At 44.5% G+C, this 20,854-nt stretch overlaps 2 protein-coding genes across 5 annotated transcripts in view; both read left to right on the top strand.

Moving 5' to 3' along the window:
- The first annotated feature begins 2,944 nt into the window (after positions 1-2,944).
- Positions 2,945-20,854, top strand: part of LOC147632781 (uncharacterized) — a 38,108-nt gene continuing 20,198 nt past the window's right edge. For 3 of the 4 annotated variants that reach the window (XR_015267235.1, XM_086807650.1, XM_086807649.1), the window contains exons 1-2: positions 2,945-3,080; positions 6,094-6,153. Coding sequence is in view for 3 of the 4 variants with exons in the window: in XM_086807650.1 (XP_086663776.1) it covers positions 3,033-3,080; positions 6,094-6,153 (108 nt within the window). In the remaining variant the exon portion in view is untranslated. The remainder of the gene's footprint in view (positions 3,081-6,093; positions 6,154-20,854) is intronic. The other variant, XM_086807651.1, reaches the window with a different exon arrangement.
- LOC147632782 (uncharacterized) lies at positions 16,706-18,662 on the top strand. The gene is made up of 2 exons (XM_086806923.1): positions 16,706-17,789; positions 17,900-18,662. Exons 1-2 carry the CDS (start codon positions 17,110-17,112, stop codon positions 18,327-18,329), a joined length of 1,110 nt encoding a protein of 369 aa, XP_086663049.1. The 5' UTR covers positions 16,706-17,109; the 3' UTR covers positions 18,330-18,662.

Genomic DNA, 20,854 nt, shown 5'->3' on the forward strand with positions numbered 1-20,854 from the left:
TACATAACTTTCTTGGCTCCTTGGTTCCAGTCTTTAAACTCTTTCACATCTGTAGCCTCGGATTTATGTCCGGTATCTCCGGTGCCTCTTCATGCTCACCTTCTATGTAGTTATTCTTATCAGGAAATTCGTCAACCTGAACCTCCAAGCATGGAAGTTATTCTTATCAAGCTTCTCAGCCACAATCTGGGTTATCCCATCATTTGACATCTTGCCAAACACACAATTTTACCAGAAACAGCACTCTAGTTTGTCCTACACAAACTGCTGTATTTTCTGCAGCGGTACTGTAATACTTTTAAATGTCACAACCAATGACTTCAATATGCATACATATACCCAATGGCAACTGTTCACCTCTATGCAACACCCACAATGTCTGCATAGTCAATCTGTCTTCTTGCAGTTCTTAAAACAGAGTTCTGTAGCAGAGAATCGATGACTTACCCGCAGTGCTCAAAATCGCCTCCTTTCTGAAAAACGGAGGTCCAGACGCGCCCGAAACACGTTTTCGGCCCAGAAAATTATGTCTGATAGGACTGTATAGTTGCCCTATAGCTTTACTCCCGCGAAGAAAGCTCCTCAATCAGAGATCGTTTGCCGGTGCCTCCCGTAGAGAGCTCCCGACAAGGGTGTAGTCACCAACACAAATAGGGAAGAGCAGTTGAAGCTCTTACCCTCGTACTGCTTCCTGTGGTTCTCTTGCTTGCAGCTCAGCCCTTAGCACGAACCAGGCTCTGATACCATGAAAAGATGCAGGGAGGAAGAGAGCTTGAGCGCTAGCAACACACACACTCACAAAACCCTAATAGAGAACACACAAGGTGAGAGGCTGAAAATCTTCTTCTTCTTCACTCAACACTCAACACACGATACACAAGATAAGAGTACTCATAATATGAAAGGTACTCAACCAAATACATACAAGGGTTCTCTATAGTGTGAACCCGACTAAATGAGCTGGTGTTATAACTATGCCAGTCTCTAGAATGGCTGTCACACAGCCTGTCATCCCACTGGCCGCATATCACCCATGATCTCACCAACCATGCCAGTGGTGTAAGTGTGGGGCCTATCCCCTAGGCGGGTCATCAGTGTCCACCGCCTCACTAGACGAGCTCGATATCTCAACAACTTTTACACAGTTTTTAGATTTTTTGTTGATTTTGTTTTGTATGGATTAGCAATGGGATTAGTGATAACTTTATTCAGATAAATACTGATCCCAAATTTCAAAAACCCTAATTCCTACATAGATTTGAGAAAATCTTAATTTTCTTAAATTTTGAGTTCAATTTTACAATCATTTTCAACATGAACTTTCTTAAAATCTGTTGTTAAATTATCTTGATTAGAGCTTTTCTTCAATCATCCTACACAACAACCCTAGTTTTCTTTACCATTTGCCTAGATCTAGTGAATGTTGGCAGTTTGAGAAAACCTATTGTTTGGTGTGTAAAATCTTGGTGCAATTTTCAAGAAAGTGTGCAGAATTACTAGTGTAGAGTGTTGCAGTTTGTAGATTCAACAAGGGTTTGTAGACGAAGTTATGCAGAATACAGTTTATTGTGCAATTTCAAGTACAAAGTTAAAGATTCAAATGTAGAGTTCAAGAATAGTGAAGATTTATTTCAAGATTAGTGTAGATTTGAAGATTCAAGTGCATAGAGCAAGATTTATGCAAAGATTCACAATTATGAGCGATGTTTGTTAAAATGCTACACATTCTTTGCATCTCTTTGCTATTTGTTACAGTTCTCGTTGTTCTTGTAAGAAACAATTGAAATACCAAGAAATGGTTGAAATGCCAATATATGTTTGCAAAGAAATATTAAACAACAGTGGTTTGTGAAGATTATCCTCAGATTAGGTTGTTTACAATTGAATAAAGTGGACTAGTACTAATCTTCAAACGCTAGTGTTAATCTTGTGGAAGTTTAAGCAAACAAGTTCACAGAAGTGCTGTCTTGAAGACATCTTGTCTTCTTGGAGCTTATGTCCAAGCTTTCATAGCTGATTCATTGCAGTATTTCCATGTCTAGGTGCTACTCCCTAGGATGAGTCGGACATGTGTGTACTCCATGCTAATGAGTGCACCCTCTAGGTCCCCTTTATTGCATTGGTATCAGATCCCCCTTTATTACATTGAAGATCTTGCATTGACAAAATTTTGGGGCTTTTTCATAAGAAAGCCTTCTGTATCAAATTGACCATGCTATATTAACAAAAATTTGGGGATTCTTCATTATAGCTTCCAAATCAAGTATTAACGGGTAGTATTATGCCTTGCTCCCTGAGCCTAAAATGATGGCCCAAGTGTCAACCATTGGCAACAGTGCCGAAAGAAGATCTTCATTGACATTGTTCACCTACAGTCCTAAACAACATAAAATTACAAATATTTCTATATAGATACAAGTTTTCCACATTTTCTTCTCTCCTCATCATGAAGACTTGAGAGAGCACATTAAATCAAAAGTCATAGTTAAAGTCGAGGAAAATGAATTCAAGTAGTCAAAGGCCTTCATATTCAGGTGGGCGGTTTACTTATTTGAATAATTTTCCTACATTAAATAAGTGCGTGTGTGTTCATATGTGGTTGTAGATGTATCTATGTGCATGATGGAGTATCTATTTTAAAGTTTGAGTTCTCTATGTGTAAATGTACAATGTGTGTATGTGTGATGAATTTGACTCAGGGAGCTTACACATCATGTGGAAACTCATGTTTTCAACTGGCATCTCAAAAAGGGGGGAAGGGGAAGCTTCATCGGCCATTCCCGATGGACGAGGAGTCTTCCCCATCCCCGTCCCCGTCCCACTTCATCACAAGTTTCCCCCACACAATTGTGTGACGTGGTGACCTGGTGGTGTCCGGCCAAATCACATGTGGCCCTTATATAGGATTAACTTAATCGAAGGGACTAGTATGGTTCAAGGAAGAGGACGTCATTAGAGTGATGTCACTTTAAACAAAATCATACTCGGCACACACAAGGAGTGCAGCAGCAGGGTTTGATTTCTTCCCTCCCATGGCCGCCCCTGCTCTTTCCACACCCTTTCAGCCATATGTCTACCAGGTGAGCACCATCTCGATCTTGCTTTAATCTAAGATCCATTATTAGACTACTCCATGCCATTAATTAAAGAACTCAATTTCTGTCAGATTGATTTACACTACTGTGGCTGTATTCTAAATTGCCTTCGCACACCCTTGTACGGCTTCCCGACAGCACCTTCTTGTACGGAAATTCCAATACAACCTTGTACGGCAGCTTGAAAAGCCCCCAAATGAGACGGTGCAACCTAAGTGTCGCCCGGGAATGACGTGTTACTAGCTATGGTAGCCAATGTCCCTGTGCCAGATGATACAAAAAGGATGCCCCCCATGGGTGGAGTCACAAAGCCAACGTAGTAAGGCAGCTTGCACATATGCTTGCAGTTCTAGGATTGGTATGGCTGGGGTCTTTTCAGGCAGCCAGATTTGTGTAAGGAGCCTAAGATAGCAAGTCATGAGCAGCCAATCCATAGACGAGTTTAGAAGTGGCTTCAGGACACTGCAAGGTTCATGATCCCACTATTTTTGACGAGGTTCATGGACAACCATGGGTTGAAGTAATCTGGTGCCATGTTGCCCACTCACATGGCTGTGGAAGAAAAAATGGGTGACTTCACAAGCTTTTAGTGTGCCCCTGACCTAGAGTTGTCACTCGTTTTAGAGGGATTTGTGAAGTCTCCGTTAGTATATCTCCTGCAAGACAATAATCAATGATGGACATGGCAACCATCATGCTTTAATACGAATTAAACTCTGATGCTAATCACTGAAATTGCTACAGATGGCAAATCGACGTAATCTACTGTGTATTGTCAAAAGATGATTATATACAATGATAATCTTTCATCTAGACTCAGATCCCGACTCTTATTTTATGTGCGCTAATGCAACATTTGGAAAAGGTTACTCTTTGGGATGTTCCCGGGCTGAATCTTGCCTCTGGGAACTCTTGCTGCTGATCCTCAACTCACCCTTTCTGCCCTGGGGTACTGGCATTGCAGATCTGGCGTGGGATGACCCCTCAGCCTATTTTAGGGTTGGTCAACTGCTCAGGGATTTGGTTGGCTGTTGCCAACTGGCCAGAAGATGTCAGGACAGCTCCTTCCCTCCTGAATGGTACCTATCCAGCTTTTTATCTTGCCTCTAAGCAGGCTGACCCTGTTGATGTGGCATCTATATACGTGATGCACGTGATATCCTTCCTACTAAACTTGGAAGACTGGTGCATCTGACGCACTTTTGCCCCACGTCTGATCTGGTTCAACTATAGGCACAACTCATTGCCTCCTCGGGAAAGAGCTCTAACACTGGAACTGAATGACCCTTCACTGTTGAGGCAACCTTATACAAGCCTTTGTATTGTGTTCCAGAAGTGACTATTTCATAACCCTTTGATGGGTCTTTTATCAAACACTTTCCATCTTCAAATTCAACCTTTAAACTTGCCACAAACCCTAGCTTCTGCTGGTCCTCTGAGATGAAATCTCGTGCTTGCCTCGCTCTACCACTGTTGACATCGGCACTTCCTCAGGATTCCACAGCGGTCTATGCTCCATACTTGTGGAAACCATCTCCTTAGCCACTTCTGGTCCTTGAAGCTCTCTGCCATCCTTGGAAACTCCCTCCTCCCGAGTTTTAACCTCTAGCAAACTTTCCATTTTTGTGCCTATCCTAAGGCTCTGTGGTTAACGTGGCACTTCATGCTTGGATCTCTCTCTCAATCTTCACCAACTTGCTGTCCAATTCCTTTCTCTGCCGACTGGATCCTAATGTGTTTAGGATACTGATTTTATTTGTGAAGATATGTTCCCGAAGTCGGAAACTCTAGGCTGTCCCCATCAAGGACAATGCACCCTTGCTGCCTGGCTGAAGCGATAATGCTGCTTTCTCTGGCATTTGACCCTTTGTGAAGCACAAAATGGGATGAGACAGAGGGCCTCGGGCTGCATTTGGCTACAACAACCAACTCAGTGTGTTCTTCTTGAGAATGCCCTTCCACTCCCGATTCTTGGCTGATTTCAACTCCAAACGGCATGTTGAAGAAAAATGCTGAGCTTACTCCCCCAAAGAGAGGAGAAAGAACTGCAAACCTTCTGCGTACAGGACCTAGATGCAAACCCTAGAATCTATGCAAAACTAAGGCATGCCTTGTTGTGCAAAACCCTAAATGACTTGCAAGATAGAAAAAACCCAAATCTTGCTGCAACTTCCTAGGCAAACCTACTGCTCCAATACCACTGTACATCTAGATTGCATAGACAGGGGGTACTCTGATTTTCCCCGAAGAATTTGATGCTGAGATACCATTGTTACATGCAGAATGCATGGACAACAGTACTCTGATCTGCCTCAGGGAGAAGTTAGAACCTGATGCTGTGATACCACTGTTACATGCGGAAGTGGCATTGGAGATCTGGCATGGGATGTCCTCATCTGATCCCTCAACTGCCTATTTATTGTTTCCTTTTAGGTCTGGTTGATTAGGGTTGGTTGGCTGCCTGGCTCCACACTTGGGTGCCTAGTCTAGGGACATTCGTACAGTTCTTGGCCTTAATCATGCCCATCTAGCCTCTAATCTAACCTCTAAGCCGGCTGACCATGTCCTCGTGGCATCTCTTTGCATGATGCACATGTCAAATCCTGTTTCTCAGTCTTCACCCACATGTATTGTGCATTTGCACCATGAAAGACCATCTTAAGAGGTGCAATAAAAAAACACAGCTTTTTGACTGGAGCCTCGAACTTTGCCAGATGTTCGTGTTTCTTCTAGGAAAGTCACACAAACATTCATCACGTGAACTGGTCAATTCTGGTCAAAGCTGGCCCAAAATTATAAAACGGGTCAAAAAATTGTCAGTGTGGTCAAGGAGCAATATATTAATCATTAAAATATCAACAATAAAAAAAGGAAGTAATCTGTTGAACCCAAAATTAGTAGGTGTTGGATGGTATCAAATATGCATTTATTTTATGAAGATGCTCTTGTTTATATCAAATTATCATAAACTAACCCTGAAATTTGAATTGTGTTACAGAGTCCACAGGCTGCATGCATCCCGTTCCAAATTCTTGGTGGAGAAGCACAGATTGTGCAGGTTGTTAGCCAGATGCCACATTTTATTCCTTCATACCATACACAGATGCATATGTAATACCAAATTGCATACCTGCACAAATGCCATACATAGTTTATTTCTTTCTCAGCGGTAGAGCGTGCCCTTGATAATCGTGCCGCTGGACCAATGTGATCTCGCCTTGACGTTGGCAGTGCTTTTGATGAGAAGACTACTAATGTACTAACTTTTTAGTGTAATTGTTAGATGTATACACTAATTATACATATATAGATGGAGATTGAATTTATGCATGCATTACACACATGCAAATATACATTTGCATGCATCTGCGCGCACACACACACACACACACACACACACACACACACACACACATTGATATATACTCAATTCATTTGTTTACTGATATTATTGCATACATGAGAGAGAGAGAGAGAATCTTCTAAAGATCCAATGGGCCTATGAGACCAAAGTGACAATAATGTCCATGGCATATCTCATTAAAATATAACAAATCAAAACTCGGAGTGGAGTGGAGTGATACAAAGCTGTCCATGGAGATCTCATCATGGAATACAAGGAACATGAAACATGAGATGAGCATCAACCACCAATAGATGGTATACCACTCTCCAAAATATCAAGCATGGGGCTAGCTCGATGGCATGGCGATGGAGCATGTCTTGGATCTGGTGCTGATGAGGGGATCGTGGCCGATGTCTTGGTGGCTGGGGGCGTCCACACTCGAATGCGGAGGCTTGGTCCGAGGTAACTGCTCTTGGGTGAGCTGGGTTTGCAGTAGCCCGAGATGGGTCCATGGTATCCACTGTAAGGGTGTCCTCCTCGAGGTGAGAGAGAGAGAGAGAGAGAGAGAGAGAGAGAGAGAGATTTAATTAAGGTCGCGGAGAAGCTCGTTGTGCACTTTGGTAAGACCTCTAACTCTCTGACTATAGAACAAGTGTCTTTTGCCTGACCTATAAAAATGAAGGACACATGAAAGAGGAATGTAAGATGCAACCAACATGTGCCATCTGCCATACATTCACACACCTGACATCAAGTTGCCGATACAATGTTAGAAACAAGGCAAGCGCAACCGTCAATGTAGTAACAACACCACCCATAGCCACCGGCACCTTATAGACCTTACTATGGATAAGGGCAAGGCAGTGGACGAGGTGGCACTAGGCAGCATGTGCTGAAAATCTCAGAGCAAGATGGCGAAAGATCATAGTTACAAGAAATGGGGAAACGGAAATGGTATTTCCAAGGGGGTGGAAATGTGGGAAATGTCACATCAGCAAGGTTTTTTCGGGAGGGAGGATATTGGGTAGTCTAAGTAGAGAGGCAACATGTACAATATTTGAACTTTAAAATGTAGCCATACTTGGTAGTGATGTGTGTGAACACACACACTAGGACCAGTCGGGGTACTTTTTTCCTATTTAGGAGGTTTTTTGTCGTGCTAGTATACACCTATCTTGGGGTATACTTATCATCTTTGTACAACACACATTCATTATCTACCATCTCATTGTTGCTCCCTTGAGCTTCTCCACTGTGTGTGTGCGCGCGCTCGCGTGTGCATTCCTGCAACCCTATTTTCAACATTTGGTATCAGAGCGTATGCTCCTTGTTCCTGTGCTACCGCCTACCTTCACTCCGAGTCGCCTGTCTTCTTGAATCGGATCAAGGAGCCATTCTGGGAGAAGAAAGAGGACCGTGAAGTGATATGTCCTTTGTACTATGATTTTTCGGTCAGATTTTCATTTCGGGCTTGTTTTTGGGCCCGTTCGCGCGGTTTTTGGTTTTCTACAGACATCTTCGGGGATTGGATTTGCACTGTTCATCAAATTCTGGAGCAGTTTTGTCAGATCTACTACTGATGGGTGCGTAGATACACGAGAAAGCATCAGACACTCACCACATCGGATCTTGTCTATGAGTTCACTTTAGCGATATCGATCTTTGCATCTTACGAGTAAAATTTTTACTCACTATACTCTGCATTTCTTTTATATACCTTGTAGGTGCCTATTGTCAGCGGCCTTATTAGCAGCCACCTTGGTTGCATCAAAGGAGCACTCAATGCTTTTGCAAGTTGCATGATTACTTGCTTGGGTATTATTAGAAATGGCAGACAGTGATGTATTTCGGATATTATCCGTTGAGAATAAGCTTGACGGGACCAACTATCCGTTATGGTTCTATATGATGCGGCATGTATTGGTAACCAAAGGGTTGTGGAATATTATGGTTGGTACTGAAAAATGTCCTGGTTCCTCTGATGAACATGATGCAGAAGGCACATCTGCAGACATGGACTCAGTTTCACATGGTGTGTCACAGGCGGGCGCGTGAATACAGAAAACCAGTGGTCCAAATCACAGCATATATTCAACATCCATCACAACATGAGCATGAATCAATACATCTCTCGCGGGCATCATAAACGTATACATCCTGAAAACTACATAAAATAATATTGCACATGACACAGCACTAGGGACTGAAGTTGGGCCAGCTCTCCCCTGAGGTATCTTTATTACCAACAGAGTATTCTATTGTACAAGACACGGGTGCCTGGGAGTTCCACTCCTCTGTCAGCACCAGATTTATCCAAGTTTGTAAAAAACAAAGTAATACAAGCTCTCGGTCACCAACCAGAGCAAAGCAATCACCAATTGCTCAATAAAGAAAGCAAACCCTCGGTCACCAACTAGGGCCAAAGTAGTCACCAATTGCCTTCCAGTGAAATCAAGCCCTCGGTCACCAACCAAGGCTGAACAGTCACCAACTGTTTCCTTGATTTCATGGCTTTCCACACGATTGTGCAAACCAAGAGCTTCAAATAGGCCCAAAACAATACTTTGGCCAAATTGTTTGGCAACCAATGAGTAGGGTTGAAGCCAGACAGAAGCTTTATCAATTCCAACCCAAGAAAGCCTTGTTATTTTGCGGAGTTATGCTGTAAATCAGTACAGCCAGCTTGTAGAGAAGCAAGAGAAACTGTTGACCAGCCCTAGAGAGCCTGTATGCAACTCGACTAGCTCTCTATAGCTTGTTTACAATTCGGCCAGCACAAGGAAAGAGTGATATCCTTGTTGACCAGCTGAGCAGCACATGTTTTAATAGTCGGACCAGCTGTCTGGCACCAATAGAAGCAATCGTCCAACAGCCCTATGCTCCCTTCAGAAGAAGTTGACTTGCTCTTTTTGGCTGCCTTGACTCGTTCAACACACCATGCTCCCAGAAAGGCAACTCGTGTGCCATAAAAATACCTCCTCAGCTTTTAGCAACTCGTGGGCTTTTGGTCCAATGCTCGGGTGCCCAACACTCATAACTCGGTTCATTAATAAAGTCCAACTTGATGTGAACTCTCTTATAATTTATAAGTTTGTCCGCCCTAACTTTAATGAGTATGAGCCTACAACCATAGACTAACTAGTAGACAAAGGAAATAATAATTAAATAAGGTTGAGTGTGCACACTTACCACCTGCAAAACACATAAAAATCACCGCCTTAGTCCCAAACACGTGTGCACACATGCGTCCCCACAGGGTATCTAGGCAAAATACTAGGCAATGTCCAAGCAAACAAAACAAGTCTCACATGCAAGTGCATTTAACAGCCAAATGGTTGTGCGTGATGATTTGGATTAAATCTCCAACTTGTCATCTTGTACACCAAAACAGTTGTGATCATGGACACCACCCATGTTGGATCCAAATACTGTACTCACTACAGCAACTGCTTTGCATGAGTCCAGATAACTCACTAGGGTCACCAACCCTTCCATGAGTTCACATACTCACTGAACTCATCTGGACTCATGCAACTGCTTTGCATGAGTCCAGATAACTCACTAGGGTCACCAATCCTTCCATGAGTTCACATACTCACTGAACAGAGTCACCAACTCTTTCATGAGTTTACACACTCACTAAGGTCACCAACCCTTGCATGAGTGCATAAATTCAGTAGTTAGAGTCACCAACCCTTGCATGAGTGCATAAATTTCGTAGTCAGAGTCACCAGCTCCTCTTACTGACTTAGGGTCGCCAGCTCTAATCACTCATTAGAGTCACCAACTCTTGTATGAGTGAATCCATCATGCTCTAGGAAATCCTTCCGCATGTCATAGACCTCTGGAGGATTGTGACATCCTCCTCGGCTTCTAATCAGTTGTCCGCAACTGAAAAGCGTCCAAATATGTAGTAAGGAGATTCAGGTACTATGCCAGCGTTGGGAGATCTGCAGTAGCATAGCAGCCTGGCACATCTGGCGTGCTAGATGTAGCGAGGCCATCGAGGGTATCCACACTCCGCCGGCTGAGACCATCAGGAGCATATGGCTCGACATCATTCACACCCTTTGTGGTCAGTGGGGGGGAAGCTACAGGGAGGTTCTGACTGCATGCGGAAGGGGCGGGAAGCCTTCTTGAGACTGTGGAGGCCTGGCCCTTTCCTCACAGATAGAGGCGGTGATCCCATTTGGCACTACAGACCACTTGTGTGGTTGTTTCCCTCCCTTGAACCTTCCCCCTTATGAGATAGCCTTCTCCTCATAGAGCGGCCAGCCAGAGGAGAAGCATCTCTCCCCCTTATGATCACTTGTTTCTGGCCCTTATAGGCGAGTTTGTATTTAGCTCTTCGTGGTTGTACTTAGTCCTTTGTGGCTGTTTTCTCTTTAACTAATTGAAGGATCTTTTTCCGAGAGAGAGAGAGAGAGAGAGAGAGAGAGAGAGAGAGAGAGAGAGAGAGAAAAGGAGATTTAGGTACTCCTTAAAATATTCTTCATCAACCCACTTTGCATCAAGTGCTGGTAGTTTTTGAATTTAACCACATATCTACGAACAAGCTTGCCACCACGAGGCGCTTTTTCGTTCCTTGTGAAAGACAATCTGCTCAGGCTGCAGGATTTCTTCCAATTCATCAATCTCAGGTTGGTCCTCCACTACTGGGTTGATGGGATCAGGACCAACATACGGTTTTGAAGAGACTGACATGAAAGGCATTATGTATCCGTCAATGATCTGGTAACACCAATTGAAAAGCTACCTCATTGTAAGATAGCTTGGGATACATTCTCTCGTTGTCAGTCTTCTTACGGAGGTGAGCTTTTTGGAATTTCAATAAAACCCAATCACCCTCCTTTAATTGCAACTATTTCTGATGTTTATTTGCAACTTTCTTATGCTTTTCTTGGGATCTCCGTATGGCTGTCCTGACCTGTGAAAAGGTAGTATCAAGATGCCGAGGAGAAATTCAGCTTGGTTCCCATATTATCAAATAATGCGTGCCAAAAGAGACTAGTGGTGGGAGGATCATGGTCCTCCACAATTGTCTTTGGCATGCCATGATGCTTGAAGATTTGGGCCAAAAATATTTTCGCCATATGCTTTGGCTTTATGGTCTTTCGCATTGGAATGAAATGTGCTTGTTTACTGAACCTGTCCACAATAGTCCAAATAGCATCATTTCCTTGCTGTGTTTTTGGAAGATCCATGATAAAATCCATGGCGATACTTTCCCAAGACTGATTCAAAATTGGCAACGGTTGAAGCAACAATGGAGTCTTATGCCTATCAAATTTGACCTTGTGGCCAACCAAACATTGGCGTACATAATCATTAATGTCTTTACGCATCTGAGGCCAAAGCCAAAAGAAATGCTTCTCCAAAGCTTGTGTAGTGGCAAGAATTCCTCTATGTCCTGCATAAGGTGGTATATGGCATTCCTCCACTTTTTGCCTTAAGTTTTTATGCACACAGGTGGTTGTGCATTATCAAATATACATCACGTATGAAATAAGACGGGGCTGAATTACCCTATTGTAAGTCAACCTATATATGCTGAAAATCATCATTTGTGTGATAGGCATCGTGGATATTTGAGAGATCTTGATGATAGGCGACGGTAATGGCATGAACTTGGAGGCCTTTGAGAAAGCGCATGAGCCACTACATTCTTCTTTCTGGGAGTGTGTAAAATCTGAAAATGAAACATAGAGAGGAAATTTGCCCATCTCATATGCTTTTCAGACAATTTCGTTTGCGTAAGAAAAGTACCGAAGACTTTGATGATCTGTCTTAATGGTAAATTCAGCTCCCAACAAATAATGCTTCCACATCACGAGAGCATGAACCACTGCCAAAAGCTTTTTCTCATAAACCTGCAAATGAAGTTCCGCGTGTTGCAACCAGCGGCTTTTGTACGCTAGAGCATGTCCTTCCTGGTTTAATACTGCACCAATACAATCTCCACATGCATCACTTTCAACGAAGAATGGTTTATGCAAGTTTGGCACAATCGAAACCGGTCTAGACATGATGGCTTACTTTAAACAATGAAAAGCCTTCTTTTGTACATCACCCAACTGAAATACAACCTTTTTCTTGGTGAGATCATGTAATGGTGAAGCAATTTTAGCAAAGTGCTTAATAAAGCGATGGTAATACAAGCATAATCCTAGAAAACTTCGGATTTCATGAACTGTCCATAACTCTGGCCAATCCTTGATTGCTTGCAATTTGGCCGGATCCATGCGTACCCCTTCCTTTGATACAATGTGACCAAGATAGTGGATTTCTGAAAGAAAGAATTCACTCTTCTTATTGTTAATGTAAAGCTTGTGACTATGAAGTTCTTCGAACACAATAGCCAAATGCTCTCGGTGTTACCAACAGAGTATTCTCTTGTACAAGACACGAGTGCCCGGGAGTTCCACTTTTCCAACACTAGATTTATCCAAATCTGTGAAAAACAAAGTTATACAAGCTCTCGATCACCAACCAGAGCAAAGCACTCACCAACTGCTCAATAAAGAAAGCAAACCCTCGGTCACCAACCAGGCCAAAGTAGTCACCAACTGCCTTCCAGTGAAACCAAGCCCTCGGTCACCAACAAGGGCTAAACAGTCACCAACTGTTTCCTTGATTTCATGGCTGTCCACACGATTGTGCAAACCAATAGCTTCAAATAGGCCCAAAACAATACTTTGGCCAAATCCTTTTGCAACCAGTGAGTAGTGTTGAAGCTAGACACAAGCTTTATCAATTCCAACCCAAGAAAGCCTTGTTATTCTGCGGAGTTATGCTGTAAATCAGCACAGCCAGCCTGTAGAGAAGCAAGAGAAACTGTTGACCAGCCCTAGAGAGCCTGTATGCAACTCGACTAGCTCTCTATAGCTTGTTTACAATTCGGCCAGCACAAGGAAAGAGAGATATCTCAATCGACCAGCTGAGCAGCACATGTTTTTGATAGTCGGACCAGCTGTCTGGCACCAGTAGGAGCAGTCAGCTAGCCTAAATTCTCTTCTCCCTGCTGTCCAACAGCCCTATGCTCCCTCTAGAAGAAGTCGACTTGCTCTTTTTGGCTGTCGTGACTCGTTCAACACACCATGCTCCTAGAAAGGCAACTCGTGTGCCATAAAAATACCTCGTCAGCCACTTTTAGCAACTCGTGGGCTTTTGGTCCAATGCCCGGGTGCCCAACACTCATAACTGGTCCCGGTTCATTAATAAAGTCCAGCCCAATGTGAACTCTCTTATAATTTATAAGTTTGTCTGCCCAAACTTTAACCAGTATGAACATGCAACCATAGACTTTAGTCGACAAAGGAAATAATAATTAAATAAGGTTGAGTGTGCACACTTATGCGGATTTTTCCTGAAAATGGTCAAACCATAAAGTTAAAGCTTTTGCATTCTTTTAAATTTGGGGCTTTTGTGCATCAAACAAGAGCACTGCAGCATGGAAAATTTGGGGCTTTTCCAAATTGAAGCCTCCTACATTGAATTGAATCTCCATAGAGCCATGGAAGGAGCAGTGGCATGGAAACGTTGTGGGAAAAGACCGTTCTTCATCGACATACACTCGCGAATTTTATTACCTTCCAAAAATTTCTCTTTTCCCTATTTTTGTGTTTAAGTCATGGGTTCTCTGCTCGAGAAGTCCCCCAAAAACTGAATTAGATAATCCTATGTATGTTTTCCATTTTGTAATGTCTTAATGTTATAAAAGGCCTTGTTTTTGTGTCATCCCCTGCCTAGAGTCAGGGGGGTTGTCTTTCGGTAGATTGATGTTGGCACAGTCATGCATGGTGAAGCTCTTATATTAGGCTCGACATGAGAGTTCAGGTGTTGGCACACTGTGTGCTTTTGTATCACGTGTTGGAGTTTAGAGCCCAAATTATCATGGCTCTTGAAGTAATCATGGCTATTGAAGGTCTTCTCAAGCATCTCCACCTTCGCTCTCCGAAGGCAAGTTTGTTAGGATTCATAGTCTCATGTGTGTCCCCTCGTGTGTGAACCTTTGGTTGTGTGTGTGTGTGTGTGTGTGTGTGTGAATAACCCCTAAAAGGGTTATTGTTCTAGTAGTGTGAACACACTCTTATAAGTGGATAAAATAAGTGTGCCATGTGGCATCCACTTATTAGAGTGATATTTGTATGGGTCAAAAGATAAGGCTGCAAGCTTGCAAAAGCATTGTACTTGGAGTCCCCTCTCTTCATTTGGAGTAGGCTCTCCTGCTGCAAGCTCTCTTCTACCATGTTGCTGCTCGCATTCTTGTCTACAGCGCCTTATGGAGAGCCTCTACGCTACTTCACTCCCCTCTATAGAGGGTTTCTCTATTTCTTTAGCCTCTTCATGGCTGTATGCATGCTGTGAGAGCTGAATCAACCATTGTACCTGCTGTACCAGCCATTGTACCTATTGTACCAGTTGAGTGGAGGGCTGTACCTGCTGTTTTCAGATTATGTACCTGTTATACCAGCCATTGTATATGCTGTACCGGCTGAGTGGAGGGCTGTACCTACTGTTTCAGATTCTGTAGCTGCTGTACCAGTTTTATTGATGCTGCCCTGACCTGTTTTGGTTGCCCATGGTGCTGCCCGACTTGTTCATGGTGATGTATATGGTATATTATTTGCTTCAGCTGAGTTTTTCTCACTATAGCATCTTGAAGATCCATGGTGATGGGGAAGATCAGAACCCTCACAGGAAGAGGTGGTTTACACACATTCATGGTATTTAGGGGCTTCTTTTGATGAAAGCCCGTGTGTATGGTCCAATGATGGTTGTGTATTGATAATCTGGCATCTCCCATGGGGAGAGTAAGGCCCTCAAAGCTTGTACACAGTACATGATATTATTCTCCTTGGGTAATAAAATACTCCATGGTATTTAGGGGCTTCTTAATGATGGTTGTGTATGGATAATCCGGCATCTCCCATGCGGAGAGTAAGGCCCTCAAAGCTTGTACATGATATTATTCTCCTTGGATAATAAAATACTCCAAGGGGGGGGTCGGCCCATAAGGCCTCAATTGCGCATATTTCTTTTTTACAATTTTGTGGATTATGTGGCATATGTTTAAGGCTGTTGCCGATTTCAGTGTTTAATTGCATTCATAGTTGTCTGCGGGAGGCGTACCGCAGCACAGGCACGAAAAGTACGGGACGGTGCGAAACGAGCAGTGCGAAACTATTGCGAGACGGTTTTGACGTCGATGGACGTTTCGGTCCAACGAAACGGTCGTACCGCCATACGGTTTCGTATCGTGCGTCAGTGAAACGGTCTTGAAAAAATTTACCCGTTTTTTATCTTTTTTTTTGTGTCCATTTCTGATCGTTTTTTTCGCTCGTTTTTTCGCACGTGTCTCCCGTTTGTTGTAGCCGTTTTTTCGTGTGCCATGGATGATGGGCCACATGGCCTTGGCCCTTGGATCCCTTTAGGGCCTAGGCTTTCACCTCCATGCTAGTCTCTAGAGCCTTGAGGCTTGGCCCTTGTATAAGAGCTCTCAAGCTCTCTCTCTCTCTCTCTCAAGGCTCTATCTATCTCCCAAGCTCTCTCTCTCTCTCTCTCGGCTCTATCTATCTCCCAAGCTCTCAAGCTCTCTCAATCTCTCTCTCTCTCTCTCTCTCAAGGATCTATCTATCTCCCAAGCTCTCTCTCTCTCGAGGCCTACTACCTAGTACCTAGAGCTAAGGCTCTAGCCTCTTCCTCTAGGCTCTCTCTCTCTCTCTCTCTCTCTCTCTCTCAAGCTCTCTTTCTCTCTCTCAAGCTCTCTCTCTCTCTCTTTAGACTTTGCCACTTTGGCAATGAGGTCCGGAGGAAAGGAAAAGCATGAGGCTTTTGCCTTATACACCACCACCGGTGAGAAACCTACCGGTAATTCGGGGTCATGGAAATGGACGTGTAACTTTTGCGGGAAGGGTTACACAAGTAGCGTCACAAGGCTCCTTGCACATGTGTCCAAGCTTGGTGGGGAAGTGGCGCTGTGCAAGGAGATTTCCCAAGAAATTGTGGATGGTATAGTGAAGAAGTACTCGCTCATCCGCAACCAAGGCAAAGGTGGACGTAGAGGAGCTTCCATGTCTAGTACCTCCGCATCCGTAACTCCTTCGCCCATCCCATGCGGCTCCGGCTCTGTCTTAGGCGGTTCCAACTTCCAATCAAAGAGGCCAAGGGAGGAGAGCTCTCTGGTTTTGAGGCAAACTGCCATCGGTGCAAACATTAACCACCTCACCTATGTGAAGGCGAAGATGAAAGCCGCGAATGAGGAGATTGCACGCACGGTGATAGATTGCAATCTCTCCTTCAATGTGGTCAAGGTTCCACAGAGGCACAAAATGGTGAAGGCCATTGCGGAGGTGGGGCCATCCCATGGTGAATGGCATGGTATCACCTACCATGAGATGCGCACCACCGCGCTTGATGATGAGAGGCAAAGGATCAACGACAAACTCTCACCCTTGCGGGAAGGATGGGCAAAGTATGGTTGCTCTATCCTCTCCGATGGATGGAGTGATCGGAAGAAGAGAGGTATCATGAACATCCTTGTTTCATGCGCTCTCGGCACATACTTCTTATGCGTCGTGGATACCAGAAAGGCGGGGCAAAAAACATCGGGGGACTTTATCTATCGTCACATCCAGCAAGCCATCATAGAGGTATGTACTATGTACTATGTTCAAGCTTCTAACTTCTAAGAATGTCATTGCATTTGTCAAATTGCCATTGTGTTACTTGCAGGTCGGACATGAAAATGTCATTCAAGTCATCACGGACAATGCATCCAGTTGCCGCAAAATCGGGCGCTTGGTAGAGGCGGAGTTCCCATCCATTGTATGGACTCCTTGTGCCTCCCATTGTCTAGACCTACTCATGGAGGATGTGGGGAAGCTAGAGTGGGTGAAGAGGGTGGTTGCACAAGGCCTATCCATTGTGAATTTCTTCACAAAGAAGGTAAAGGTGCTCGCTATGTTTCGCGAGCAATGCGACTTGGAGCTTAAGAAGCCCTCTTCCACGCGGTTTGCCTACATGTGGCTTCTCTTGGAGCGGCTATACGACGTGCAACCGAAGCTCCAGATGACCGTGGTCTCCTCGGATTTCGTCGCATGGCTAAGGGAGGAGTTGGTGACTAGTGCAGATGAGGCCCGAGCCGCTCAACGGCTATGCATGAGAGAGTCCTTTTGGCGCGAGGTGCGTGCCATTGTCATTGCGGTGACTTCCTTGTATAGGGTTTTGTGCATGGCCGACATGGAGGGCTCCACATTGGGGCTACTCACCCACTTCATGCGAGAGGCTCTAGCGGAGATTCGTGCGACCACCGTGCTTGATGAGGAGGGCCCCGACACTCCTATGGAGCGGATTAGGTAAACAGCTAAACCCATGTCCCATGTTTTCAAATCTCGTTTTCACATCTCTTTCTCGTTTCTTAAAGACTTAACCTTAAAGTGAAATTTTTGCATTCTAGGGATCCCACCGAGCCTCCACTCACTCCGGGACGCGATTCGATCGTGGCACTTGTGGAGAGGAGGTGGCGATGGATGCATAGACCTATCCATGGTCTTGCGGCCTTGTTACATCCCGCTTACAAAGTACCAAGGCTCTTCGCCTATGAGGAGCTACTTTCCGATCGAGATGTCTACTTGCCAAGGATACTTCCCGTCCACGAGCAAAGAGACTTCCTCCAAGAGCTCATTCGGTATGATGATCAAAGGGGAGTCGCTTTCACGGACCCACTTTGCTGGAGTAGGGAGTCAATGGTCCGGCCACTTTTTTGGTGGGAGTCATTTGGTTATCAAATGGCTCACGTACAAAAAGTGGCTTTGAGAGTCTTGTCACAGGTGACTATTGAATATATGGTGTATACTCTAGTCTCTAGAGTCGTAACTACTAACTAGTTCTTACATTCTAATTTCTAACTCTCTTATTTTTCATAGGATTGCTCTTCAGGGGCATGTGAGAGAAACTGGAGTTCCTACTCACTCGTACACCCAAAGATACGAAACCGTCTCAGCACCATGCAGTTAGAGCGGCTTGTATATTGCCGTGCTAACATGCGCATGGTGGAGAAGATGCATGACATGGAGATCTCCAAACAGTGTGTGAAAATATTCCCAATATTTACCCAGCCCAAAAAGGGCCGCTTCTTTACTGGCCGACTTCCATGATTGGCTGACCAAATAAAAACACCTTATATAAACATAAGGGTCTCGACTTGCTTTCGCCATCCGTCAACCCACGAGAAATCCTTGGCACCTTGCAATCTTCACGCGCTGCGTTTCATCGCACAGCTTGCCTCGCCATCTCCTGCTGGTTAGCGTTAAACCATTGCTGGTTTTGGCGGCGCCTACACCAGGTTCGCAAGTCCTCTTGCAGCGTTAAACCATTGCTGGTATCGCGCGCCTACAGCGGGTTCGAAGGTTCTCTTGCAGCGTTAAAACCATTGCTGGTATTGCCCTCCTACAGCAGGCAGCGTTAACCGTTGTAGGTTTTGGCCGCCTACATTAAGCCTCACCACAGTCTTTTTCGCTGCCTACATCAGCAGCCTTACTTCAGGCTCCCATCAGTCTTATATCAGGCTCTTTTTCAACGCTTTCATAAGGGTCACTCTAGCCCTGCTATCTGCGTTTTATGGGAAAGCAGCTCTCTCTGCTTATTCGGAGTCTCACATAGAACTCCTTGTATTGAACTTCATCTTTTATATTCACATCACCATTGCATGCTGTGTGTTTTACTCTGATCTTTCATATATTTGGTCCTTTGGTTTCTTTTGTCCTTGCATGGTATTAGAGCGATCGTGAGCAAAGGGATCGAAGACCTAGAAAGTACACACCATGGATCGTCTACCCTCGATTCTGGAGGATCAGCTTTTCATACCAGATACTGACTCCCCTTATTTCGATTTAGATCACACAGAGGATGGAACTCCTCATTCACTAGAGAGCCCTGTTCGAGGTCTTTCTTTGGGAGACCACCAGCCTACTTTTACCCACTCACCCTCTTCACCCTTGGCGTATGGTTTTTCTTCTTTGAGCTTATCAGCCGTCACTTCCAGAGGAGGATACATGCCCACAGCCAGTGTGCCAGTATTGGACCCAGGTATTCAGCCTCAACTGGAGAGCTCTCCTTCTCATTCTAAACGACAAACTGGACTTCAGTACGAGACTCTTTCTCAGGAAGGACACGTACCTCCTCAATCGTTCGGAGATCCATCATCTTCCCTGTCCGTGACCGCGTCAGGTTCGTATGTGCCTATTAGTACGTATATTTCTAACTCTGCATGGGTATCTTCTTTTGTGGCACAGGTTCAACAAACGGTACCATCAACTACCCTCGATCCCTGGCATTTTGTGAACCCTAATAGAGGAGGGTCTAGGAGTATAACTCAACTCTCCGACTTCCGATGTTTAAGGAGGTAACACTGTTTTCTCCTCTGGTTCACTTTCTGTTCCAACTCCTAATGTGTTATGGAATACTGCCCAAATTCAAAGTCAAAACCCTCCCTCCCAACCCATACCACTTGCTACTAGTGTTGGCATGCAGTCATCACTGCCTGCACCTCTTTTGGGTTTTGCGTATGGTTTCTACCTATCCCAGTTATCTTTTAACATGACATCCTCTGGCATTGCGGTCCCACCCAGCATTCTAGGTAAGCTTCTTTACTTTTGTCACCCAGACCATTAGATTAGAGCCTATGCCTAACCTATATGAGTGTGAATGCCAACTCGTGTGTTTCGCTAGGTTGCATGACCAATTTCATCCCAAGAAGTCATCCTCTCCCTCCTTCCAAGAGGGGGTCCTTGTGTCCAATACAAGCTCTACTCAAAAAGGACAATGAGGGAAAGGGAACAGCAACTTAGGAAATCAAGGCAAATCTACTGGCAACCACACTGATTCCAAAAATCTTGCCTCCACACCCATTCCCTACTGGCAAAATGTTCCCAAAAAGAATAGATTTTGCACTTCTTGCCAAATACCTGGCCATGTTGATGATGAGTGTGTTTTTAAAAACAAGGACAATAGAGGCACCAACTCCACCCCACTACCTCCACCGGCCAAAACAACCAAAGTGGTAGCAATGCCCCAAATTGGTGATCCAGAGGGGGTGGCAATCCAGCACCTACTCTACCAAGCTTCCCTCCAAAGACCCAACAACAAGGAAATGGTTCTTCTTGGCCACGTTCCTTCCACTGGCGAGCTAATAGTCAGGTTGCTTACGTCCCACCTTCCCAGTCCGTTTCTTTCACCACTCCTGAAGAGATGTCTGACTGGTCTTCCATCACATCTCATCCTGGCCCTTCAGCCAATATTGCTCAGGTCACCCTTAAGATTGATTACTGCCATCACTCCACAAAAAGGAAGAAACGAAGGCCTAAACAAGGCCATCCGCAGGGAAAGGCCTCTGCCCTCATTCAGATTTGTC

Source organism: Cibotium barometz, chromosome 13 (assembly GCF_041138505.1).
Source record: "Cibotium barometz isolate CiBa-2024 chromosome 13, ASM4113850v1, whole genome shotgun sequence".
Taxonomy (NCBI): Eukaryota; Viridiplantae; Streptophyta; class Polypodiopsida; order Cyatheales; family Cibotiaceae; genus Cibotium; species Cibotium barometz.